The 11,484-nt window shown below is 46.6% G+C and overlaps 1 protein-coding gene across 1 annotated transcript; it reads left to right on the top strand.

Annotated features, from left to right (window-relative positions):
- The first annotated feature begins 7,402 nt into the window (after nt 1-7,402).
- LOC118080213 (vomeronasal type-2 receptor 26-like) lies at nt 7,403-10,942 on the top strand. Its single transcript, XM_060270894.1, has 3 exons — nt 7,403-7,576; nt 9,703-9,829; nt 10,032-10,942. The coding sequence occupies exons 1-3, from the start codon at nt 7,403-7,405 to the stop codon at nt 10,940-10,942; spliced, it is 1,212 nt and encodes a 403-aa protein (XP_060126877.1).
- The last annotated feature ends 542 nt before the right edge of the window (nt 10,943-11,484 follow it).

Below are 11,484 nucleotides of genomic sequence, written 5' to 3'. Positions count from 1 at the left end.
CTAAAGGCAAAAACCGAAGATGGCATCTGATTCTTAAATATTCTTTTAAATTTTGAAAATAGATCTCCAGCAAAATAGTTCTGTGGAGATAGGTGCTTAGAGGTGAATCTCTCTTCCCTATAAATCATGAATGGTGAAAATGTATTCATAATGAATGACTTTGTGTCAGGTTCTGGATGCAGATGAACAGTGGTAGAAACCAGCTAGGGAACCCCAGAGGGAAGAAGGCTCAGAGCTTGGGTGGTGGGACAATGAGTGGTCACAGGGAGAAGACTGGGAGGATGAAGCTGAAGAGGTAACAAGGCTTATTGAGCTGGGAGAGTTGGTGGCAGAGAGAAATCCAGAAGCAGACGCCGAAACAGGAGAGAAGTGAGGCCAATAGGCGGAGATGAGTCAGGCTGGTGAAGAGTCACAGATGTCTCTCCGTCCTGCTGCGACAAGCTCTCCTCCCCTCTGGTCTCTTAGAACCAGAAGAGGAATGAAGTGGGAGGAGCAAAGACAGACACACAGGCACAGTCTCCGATTGCTTGGGGAAAACCCTGTGGAGGAGGGGACTTAACAGCTGTTGGAAGGCGGGGACCTTCAGTCTCTGCAACTGTACAAGATGTACAGAAAAAGAGTCGCTGTGCTCATTAGATGTGACACTCCTGTGAAGATCCTGTTTCATTTAATAAAGAGTTAACTCCACTTCCTTCATGTGATGTACTGCTGGCTCGCTCCTAACACTCTGCTGTGGCCATTCGTCCCTTGTGCATAATAAGTTCTTTCATCACAGGCAGGTTGCGATAAAATACCTACTCAACCACACTATTCTTACTAGTCTTTATGCAAGTAATGCTCTTCCGGAGAGCACATGTGCAATTCAGGGATGATTCTGCCATCATAGCATTCAGCTGAGCCATGGTCCAGCTCTGAGGGCCTTCTGGTGGTTCCCTCATTGCAAGAAGTGAGGTTGCAGGGAACCAGGCAGAGGGCCTTCTCAGTAGTGGCCCTGGGAGGGAACCTGCGCTCTGGTATAGGGGATATATGTTTTATCTTGAGGGTTTCGGACCCACTTCTAACAGGGCAGATGTCCAGGGACAGCCTGCACCTCCCCACCCTGAATGCAGAACAAGAGCTGCAATCATCAATATGGAATTGTTTACACCCCTACCACATGTGAACATACTTCCCTGTTTCCTGGCATCCCCTCCAACATAACACCAGATGTTCCTTGTTTATTTGATTCAATCTGACTGGTGTTAAATACCATCTCCAAATTAATTAACAGTAATTTTATTTTATTCTTATAGACAACATTTTCAAGGTACGATTATCCCATATTTTCCCCCAGCTTTGACTACCTATCTGCCCTGTTGTCTCCTTTTCCCTTTTGAGTGATCGAAATCATAGTGATTTTCCCCATCATCTTCTCAGCAGAGCTCCAGAGATTTGTCCAATAAGCACTTACGAGTCCACTAACATAAGCATCAGAACTGAGATAATCATGAGGCAATGTCTTGCATCTCGGCTGCAAAGGACTGGTGCATCAGAGCTTGAGCTGAGATTTGGGGCAGGGGGTTTGGGCTGTGCAAGTGCTGACATTGATGTCCATCCACTTCAGATGTCAAGTCTTGGTGTGACTCGGTCAATGCTCAGAAAGCCATTGCAAAAAGAGTTTGGCTTCATCTAATTGTTTCCTAATTGCAAGGAGCAGTAACAAGGGAGGGAGCTGTTCCAAGCAGACAAGGAATGGTTCTGCTGCAGCTGCTTCTGTTGCTGCTGCAACAGCATTATGCAGAGTGCCGGATGAAGGCGAAATGCCACTTGGCTTTGGAGAGAGATGAGATAGGTCCATTCAGTTATTACAGGCCAGGAGATCACATCATCAGTGGGGTCATCTCTCCCACAAGAGGATTTTTCCATCCACACACCTTCAAGGAGTCTCCCTCAGCCAGCCTTTTCCTGTAAGCCATTTTATGTGGATGAGTTTACTGACACCCCACAAGCTACCAATTTCATGAGCCCCAGTTATCCCCAATTATCAGGCTTTCTCCTGCTCCCCCTAAATCCCTGCCCTGTTTTGCAATTGGGGAGAGACTTTGGGGAACCAGCAAGGGACTCGGACCCATGGCTTCAAGTTGCAGGGAGGGAGATTCCAACTAGACATATGGAAAAACTTTCAGACAGTAAGAGCTGTTTGACAGTGGAACAGTCTCCCTTCTGAGGTTGAGGACTCTTCTTCCTTGGAGGTTTTTGAACAGGGGTTGGAGGCCCACCTATCAGGGATGCTTTCGCTGAGATTCCTGCATTGCAGGGGGTTGGACTAGATGGCCCTTGGGTCCCACCCAAATCTAAGATTCTATGATTCTGTGAACTGCCTAACCTGCCATTTGGACACTGTCACAGCAAGGTCCTTTTTCATTTGTAAAGCAGAGCAGCATAGGAGAGAAATATAGCTTTGACCTGCAGAACAAACGTACAATTTTCTTTTTGAGACTTTGAGAAAGAGGCCCCTGCCTAAAGAGGTTCTTGCTTGACTTTGCAAGTGGGGAAGGCCAGGGCACCCTCTCCTTTTCTGTGCCCCTCCACCCCAGGTGATCTCCATTTTTTTAAAAGCAATTTATTAGATTTTCCAAATAAACACACAAAAGACAATAAACAAAACAAACATTCAACCCAATGATCTCCATTGTTGTTGTTGTTGTTTAGTCGTTTAGTCGTGTCCGACTCTTCGTGACCCCATGGACCATAGCACGCCAGGCACTCCTGTCTTCCAATGTTTGATGTCATATTGTGTTTTAATTTGTTGGAAGCTGCCCAGATTTCAAATCCAGTGAAGAGGACCAAAATCTCAGAAGACACCCAGAGCACAAGTCACTGTGACTCAAATCAATCTCAATTCTTTCCTGTAATTCACAAGACAGAGGGAGAGGGAGAGAGGTAACGCTGAATGTTACCTATATTTTAATGAAAGCTTAAAATGTTTTATCTGCTGTTATACTAATTCTCACACTAAAATGATCATCTGAATAAGTTTTGTTTTCCAAAGGGGAATGCCTGTGGATTGAACGAGGCTACCCCACCACCCACTCAGCATTAAGTAAGGATTGGCTCCAGATCAGTGTTAGCAAAAGCTCTGCAAACTGAATCCAGAACTTATCCATAAAAACTTGGGGGGGGGGACAAAGATAAATCTGATATACTCACTGAATGCAGGATCATAGAATTGTAGAATTGCAAGGGAATTAATCCAACCCCCTGCAATGCAGGAATGTTTTGCCCAACATGGGGCTTAAACCCACAACCCTGAGATTAAGTGTCTCATGTTCTACCAAATGAGCTTGGACGATGCTGTTATGTGTATATTTTTTGCAGGAGAGGGGGGACAAGGCACTGGCAATACCTGTCCTTCTTGCTTGCCATTCAAGAGGTCAACCAGAATCCCAGGCTCTTACCCAACATCACTCTGGGCTACAACATCCACCAGAACTTTTTTGATGGGAGGGTGACAATCGAAGCTTTGGTAGACTTGCTCTCTACTGGGCAGGTAAATGTTCCAAACTACAGCTGTGGAGGGCAGAATAATCTGCTCGCTGTTCTCGAAGGAGCCGACTCTCCAAATTCCATCCAGATTTCAAGAATGTTGAGCATCTATAACATCCCACAGGTAGGGATGGAGAGAGGTGTGGCATTTTCTGACTGGGTCTAATTCCAGAGAACTCAAAAATTGGGTGGGATGGATGTTATGTGAGATTGAAGACAGACCCTTGATTTTGTAAGAATATTGTGAGTGATTTGAGAGGACCAACACATGCCTTTATTTTCTCTTTTTTTAATAAATATTTTTATTAAGTTTTTGCATACATTCCATACATCATTTAACATTCCTTCACATCTTATACAATCTTTTTGGACTTCGCTCAGCCATGTCTAAAGATTTCCAATCATCCTAACTTCTTCTTGTATTCTGTAATTCACTATGACTTTAAAAAACAATAACCAATTTTTTACTTTCTTAACTTTTCCCTGTAATATTTCACATAGTTCTCCTTAACAAAACTTCTTGTAAACCTACAAGCGTAATTTTTTGTTTACAATTGTCTTTCAAATATTTCTCAGATTTAGTCCAATCCTTCAAGAACCACTGGTCCCGTTGGTTTCGAATTTTCCCTGTCATCTTGTACAGCTCTGTGTAGTCCACTAACTTCGTCTGCCATTCTTCTATCGTTGGCCATTCTTCTTGTTTCCATTTCTGTGCAATAGTACTCTTGCTGCCGTCGTCGCATACAAAAAGACAAGTTTTTTTATCTTGTCTGCTAATATCCTCTAGTAGAAACATGCCTTTCTTTTCTCACACGATCATTGCTACTCAGATCGGCTTTTCAGAATTTCAAAAGAAATATTCCTTTTCTTGCCAGATCAATTACGCTTTTGTCTCTCATGTGATGAATGACAAGAGGCAGTTCCCTTTTCTCTACCCGATGGTCCCCAAAGAAGAGGCCCAGTACCCAGGGATAGTCAAGCTGCTCCATCACTTCAGATGGACGTTCATTGGCCTTCTTACTCAAGACACTGACAACGGAGAGAGGTTCATGAAGAATTTGATGCCTGTGCTCACCCAGAATGGCATATGTGTTGCCATCTCACAGAGCATTCCACAAGTCAATACGCATTACGTGGTGGATATTCTTCCATTTGAAAAATGGAGACAAGTCAATGTATTTTTTTACTATGTAGAAACATCTTATTTCGTAGCGGGAGTGGTACATGCAGAAAAAATATTCCACCGGTTGTTAAAACCCACTGCAGGGAAGGTCTTGATCACAACTATTACATGGGACATTTCCTTTGAGTTAACATACAGAGGTTTCTCTTTCCAACACATCCATGGCATTTTTTCTTTCTTCCTTGGGACGAATAAATGGGCACAATATGATTACTCTCTTCCCTTTTTCTCCGCTATCAAGAAGTTTTGGAAATATGCCTTTCATTGTTCATATTTAAAGCATGCATTGTCAGTGAAAGGCTGGACAAGATGTACACACAGAGAGAAACTGGAGATGTTGCCCCAAGATGATCTGGAAAGAATCCTCTCTCTAGACAGCTACAGGATTTACAACGCTGTCCAAGCTGTGTCATCTGCCTTAAATGCAGCATATTCCTCTAGGTCAAACAGGAGGGTGATGGCCAGTCTGGAAGTTCAAAAGCTACAGTCGTGGCAGGTATTTCCTTTTCCCATCACTGAAATCTCTGCCAAACCTGACAATTGAGTGTACCATTCCAGAATTGACAAAGAACATGTGAAATTGTGTCCGGGGGAGGGGATTTTGCAAACCCATTGTGGAAGCATCCTGAACTGGCCTCTCTCCATGCCCCCATACACTGACCTCAGGAACGGCCAGAGTAGGATAAGGTGGTAGGAGGAACCACCAAGTGCAGAAGACTCAGAGCCCAGGGATTGGTGGTGGGGCAATGATGGGTGGTCACAGGGAGACCAGGAAGAGGTATCAGAAGCTGAAGGGACACAGGGCTTAGTGAGCGGGGTGAGTCTGTGGCAGACAGAAGTCCAGAATCAGAGGCAGAAGCTGAAGCAGGAGAGGAGGGAGGCGAAGAGACAGAAATGAGTCCGGCTGGTGAAGAGTCCCCTGCCTTCCTGTTGTGACAGGCTCCCTTGACTCCTGGAAGCAGAAGAGGTATGAAATGGGAGGAGCAAAGGCAGGCTGCTTGCTGGCGCAGTCTCCGATTGCTCGGAAGAAACCCTGGAGAAGCGGCTATGGGGAAGTGGGGACTTTTATTATCGGCAACAGGTTTAATGGAGTAAGAACCTACAATGCATGAGCTGCTGTGCTCATTAGGCCTGAAACTCAGCCAAGGGAATATTGTGTATTTGCTAATAAACACCAGCTTTGAACTGTGTGATTCACCTACTGGCTTGCTCTGCGACACCAGGGTGCTAATTTGGCACCTACTGAGCTCCACTAAGCTCCAGCCTTTGTCCAAGGGACTATGTTTGTGTTGCTGGAGCCTGTATTCAGTGTGTGGGCGGCTTTCTGCACTAAGTTGTGCCAGCCCCATTCCTGTATAACAGGAATGAAAGGGGCATGTCCTTGTTGGATCAGCATCTTCCACTGGCTAACCATGCCACATGATGAGTCTTTGTATAGCCATGCGTTGAGTAGAGATATGTATTGTCTGCCGTGCCTTTGCTGAGTTGCATATGTACTGTACTGATTTGAGCACTGGAGCTTTTGGGATTGGAGGGGATGCCAGGAAACAGGGAATTATGTTCACATGTGGGGGTGTAAAGGTAAAGGGGGCCCTGACCGTTAGGCCCAGTTGCGGAGGACTCTGGGGTTGCGGCGCTCGTCTCGCTTTACTGGCTGAGGGAGCCGGCAGACAGCTTCCGGGTCATGTGGCCAGCATGACTAAGCCGCTTCCGGCGAACCAGAGCAGTGCATGGAAACGCCGTTTATCTTCCCGCCGGAGCAGTACCTATTTATCTACTTGTACTTGATGTGCTTTTGAACTTCTAGGTTGGCAGGAGCAGGGACTGAGCAATGGGAGCTCACCCCGTCACGGGGATTCGAACCGCTGACCTTCTGTTCAGCAAGCCCTAGGCTCTGTGGTTTAACCCACAGTGCCACCCGCGTCCCGGTGGGGGTGTAAATATGTACAATTTTTCTGGCAAAGGGTGTTTAAGGAGATAACTGAAATCACTGGGTTAAAGCTGACCGAAAGTCCAGAGGTAGCATTATTATCAATTTACGATGGGGTGGAGGGTTCACAGGCCATGAAGGACTTGCTCACAAATTTATTGACAGCTGCACAAATTATGATGGGCAGGAAGTGGAAGGGGCAAGCAGAATATAAAATGGAAGAATGGTATGAAGAGGTGTGGGATATAGCTGTTAATGGTAAATTACCCTGTGCCATTAAGGTAAAATGGGTAATATGCAGGAGAAATTATTTCGAGGCGATACGGAAGGTGTTTGTATAATTTGTACTGTTAAAACGGAAAGGGGTCAAACCATCGCAAGAGAATTTTGGGAGGTTGGATGGTTACAATGGAATGGTCTTGGTGGTGGGGTGCACATTTTTATTCTTAATTATTTATGGTTATTACTTTGTCAAAATAAAATAATAAAAAATAATAAAATAAACAGTGGCAGAGGGCTACTGGGGGGGAGCTTTTGGAAAGAAACAGCATCTGAGTTATTGTGCTTCATTCAGGAGACAAACTGTTTAACACACAAAACTACTTGAGCCTTAACCAAGCCCCAAGTCAGAGGAGACCCAGGCATGAAATGGGCAGAGCTACCGGTAGATACTCAGTGTCCTTTCCCATATCCTAAATGCTGCTGTTTCCTTTCCCTTCTAGCTCCACCCTTTCCTGGGAAATGCCCAGTTCTACAATTCTTCCATGGACGGAGTGTATTTGGATGAGAACGGGGAACTGGCAGCCGACCTGGACATTGTAAACTGGGTGGTGTTTCCCAATAAGTCCATCCTCAGGGTCAAGTTTGGGAGTATCAAGAGACGGGTACAGTTCACCATTGATCAGGATGCCATTGTGTGGCCCAAATGGCTCAACCAGGTGGGGGGAATCTTCTTTCATTCTATTGCATTTCCCAAACACCTGCCAAGAACAAAGCTCAGCATTTATTGAAGATCTAATGGTGGGTCCCTGTAAAATTGTGTGTTGCACCAATGCTTTGAATTGTGCTCGGAAACGTACCGGGGGCCAATGTAGGTCTTTCAAGGACTGAACAAAATAAAAAAAATTCCTTCCAGTAGCACCTTAGAGACCAACTAAGATTGCAATTGTTATGAGCTTTCGTGTGCATGCACACTTCTTCAGATACCTTCTCCAGATTCTTCAGGTATCTGAAGAAGTGTGCATGCACACGAAAGCTCTTACCAATGACAAACTTAGTTGGTTTCTAGGATGCTACTGGAAGGTATTTTTTAAATTTTGTTTCGACTACGTCAGACCAACACGGCTACCTACCTGTTTCAAGGACTAGTGTTATATGGTCTCGGCAGACACTCACAGTCACCAGTCTAGCTGTCAAATGAGTGGCCAAAACTTCCCCCACCCTCTGCCATATTTAAACTATTAAAAACCCTCATAATCTTGACCGAATTATGCTTTTAGCCCTTTTTTTCTGAAATGCTCCTGAGAAGCCACATGGAACGGGCCATTTCCCAGCAACTTCCAGAAAGGATGCAGTTGATTTGTGTGCTTGGATGAGAGATGACCTCCCCACCCAAACCCTTCGAGGAAATTTAACCATCCTTGAAACTTTGAAGGTAGTCTATAATTTCAGGAAAGGCTCTCTCCCAGCTCTACTTCATAGAAAGGCTGGTTGGGGGAAGGAACTTCCCCACCAAATTATTTATTTAAATTTTATGTGCCACCCAAGACTCCTATTTTTAAAAAATAAAAAAAAGTTGTTGCTGTTGTTGTTTTTAAAAAAATGTTTTTACTGAATGCTCCCAGATGTCCACTGCTGTGATACAGTGATGGCAAAATACTAGTGAACCTGCCAGAACTGGAAATAGATACTCCATGCTATTCAATCTACGTGGGCCTCTGGTTGCTAGAGTTTTTCGGCCTTACACTTAGTCACAAGCTTCAAATGTAAAATGCCCTTCCCCAACCCTGTGCAGGGCCGTCTTAAGCATATCCGGCGCCGTGGTGCGAAGATCCCTCCAGTGCCCCCCCATTTCCCAGACCCAGAGTTGTTGACCTTTTTTTAGGAAGGGGGAGTCCAGAGGGGAGCTTGCCCCACATTCCCTACAGGGGGCAGGCAGTCACACGGGGCACGTGGTTTGGCCCAAAGACCGACGAACTTCCCGCTCCTGAGTCTTTAGAGACCGGCAGCAAGCCGAGGTCGACGTCGAAGGGGGAGCCCCGTGCTCTGGAGGGCGAACGGCTGTCCTCCTCTTTGGCTCACCTGCCAGGTGGGTGGGCTCCGGCCACGCTCTCCGCTGAGCCTTCATGGTCCAGGGCGCAGGCAGCGCTGAGCACAGCAGCCAGGAGCTCCATGCGAGGCGGCAAAATCGACGGCTGTCGAGTTGCAGAACCAGCGAGACTCCTGCCTAGTGGCAACAGGCACGTGGTGCCACTCTAGGCAGAGGACCTCCTTTTCTTGCAGAATCAGCGAGACTCCTGCCTAGAGTGGCACCACGCACCTGCTGCCACTCTAGGCAGGAGTCTAGCTGGTTCTGCAACTCGCTGCTAGTGCCGTCGCTTTTGCTGCCTCGCATGGAGCTCCTGGCTGCCGCGCTCAGCCAGACACCAGCCATTTGGCGCCCCTTCAGAGCTCCTGGTGGCCAGGCGCCCTGGCGCATTGCACCACCCAGCTCGGGCCTAGAGACGGCACTGACCCCCTAGCCTCATTTCCATAGAAAACGCATTTTCCTTGATTCCCCCTGTCTTTGTGAGAGCCAGTGTGGTGTAGTGGTTAAGAGCGGTAGACTCCTAATCTGGGGAACCGGGTTCGTGTCTCCGCTCCTCCACATGCAGCTGCTGGGTGACCTTGGGCTAGTCACACTTCTCTGAAGTCTCTCAGTCCCACTCACCTCATAGGGTGTCTGTTGTGGGGGAGGAAGGGAAAGGAGAATGTTAGCCGCTTTGAGACTCCTTCGGGTAGTGATAAAGCGGGATATCAAATCCAAACTACTACTACTACTCCTCTTCTTCTTCTTCGTGCTTAGACCCTGCCTCCCACCAGGTGCGTGGAAAGTTGCCACCCCGGATTTCTCAAGCTGGTTCCGGAAGGGAAGCCACTCTGCTGCTATGATTGCATGCCCTGCGCAGGAGGGACCATCTCCTCTCAGGAAGGTGGGTGACACCAGTGTCTTGAACAAGGGGACAAAGACTCGTAGAATCATAGAGCTGGAAAGGGCCCAGAGGATCATCTACTCTAGGGTTGCCATATTCCCTAGAGCAAAAACTCTCTCTCTCTCTCTCTCTCTCTATATATATATATATGCATAGCAGTACAGTGGGGTGCATGATCAATAATACTCCTGTTTTTCTGCAGATGCAGACCATTGCACCAGCTGCCCAGAAGATCAACATCCAAACAAGGCCAGAGATCAATGTGTCCACAAGATTATCACCTTCCTGGCTTATGAAGAACCTTTGGGGATCCTTCTAGCTTCCTTTTCCCTCTTCTTATTCTTAACTACAGGCTTTGTGTTAGGAACCTTCATTAAGTACAAAAAAACTCCCATAGTCAAAGCCAACAACCGAGACCTCTCCTATATCCTCCTCATCTCCCTCCTGCTTTCCTTTTTGTCCTCCTTCCTCTTCATTGGCCGGCCAAGGAAAGCCACCTGCCTTCTCCGCCAAACAGCATTCAGCACCATCTTCTCGGTTGCTGTCTCTTCTGTGCTGGCAAAAACCATCACTGTGGTGCTGGCCTTCCTGGCCACAAAGCCAGGGAACACAGTGAAGAAATGGTTGGGGAAGGGCTTGGCCTACTCCATTGTCATTTCCTGTTCCAGTGTCCAAGTTCTCATCTGTACCATCTGGCTGGGAATCTTTCCCCCATTCCCAGAGTCTGACATGAGCTCCCAGGCTGGAGAGATCATCCTGCAATGCAATGAAGGGTCTGTTGCCATGTTTTACGCTGCCCTTGGCTACATGGGCTTCCTGTCTGCCATCTGTTTTACAGTGGCTTTCCTAGCCAGGAAGCTTCCGGGGTCCTTCAATGAAGCCAAGCTGATCACCTTCAGCATACTGGTCTTCTGCAGTGTTTGGGTCTCCTTTGTGCCCACCTACCTGAGCACCAAGGGGAAATACACAGTAGCTGTGCAGGTCTTCTTTATCTTGGCTTCCAGTGCTGGGCTTCTGGGCTGCATCTTCATGCCAAAATGCTACATTATTGTACTGAGGCCAGATATGAATACAAAGGCATATTTAACCAAAAAAACTAATTTGGAAGCCTGATACTTCTGAAGCTGTTTTCCAGAGGTGTCATTTATCAAGTTCCAGGCCAAAACTTTTAGTTTCAGATTATGTGGGAGGCTTCTCGTTCACATTTGGTTGGCCACTGTAAGAACAGGATACCGTATGATGATGGGTCTTAGGACTGATTTAGCAGAAGGATTCTCCTTATCATAGGAGCCAACTGTGATGAATCTATGTGCCATCTTCAACTTCTTGAATTATTCCATCAACAGTGCCTCCAAAAAATTGAACGTATCACTTGGGAAGACAGGCGAACTACTGCCAGTGTACTAGAAGAAGCAAAGATCACCAGTGTCGAAGCAATGATTCTTCAACATCAACTTCGTTGGATTGGTCATGTTTGTGGATGCCTGATTATTGTCTTCCAAAGCAACTACAGTGGTACCTCGTGTTATGGACGGGATCCATTCCGGAGGCCCGCCCGTAACGTGAAATGCCTGCAACTCGAAGTGCTGTGTCTGTGCAGGCACACGGTGCAATTTGGCACTTCTGCGCATGCGCAAAGCACAATTTTGCGCTTC

The sequence above is a fragment of the Zootoca vivipara genome, chromosome 2, assembly GCF_963506605.1.
Source record: "Zootoca vivipara chromosome 2, rZooViv1.1, whole genome shotgun sequence".
NCBI classification, from domain to species: Eukaryota; Metazoa; Chordata; class Lepidosauria; order Squamata; family Lacertidae; genus Zootoca; species Zootoca vivipara.
The sequence above is the reverse complement of the archived record's forward strand: the minus strand, read 5'-3'. Positions and strand labels throughout refer to the sequence as shown.

What these genes read in the sequence shown, in the direction of transcription:
- LOC118080213 (XM_060270894.1), top strand. Translation starts at nt 7,403, where the DNA reads ATGGACGGAGTGTATTTGGATGAGAACGGGGAACTGGCAGCCGACCTG. An exon ending in GGCCCAAATGGCTCAACCAG is followed by an intron (nt 7,577 to 9,702) that starts GTGGGGGGAATC and finishes CTTCGTGCTTAG; the next exon opens with ACCCTGCCTCCCACCAGGTG. An exon ending in GACCATCTCCTCTCAGGAAG is followed by an intron (nt 9,830 to 10,031) that starts GTGGGTGACACC and finishes GTTTTTCTGCAG; the next exon opens with ATGCAGACCATTGCACCAGC.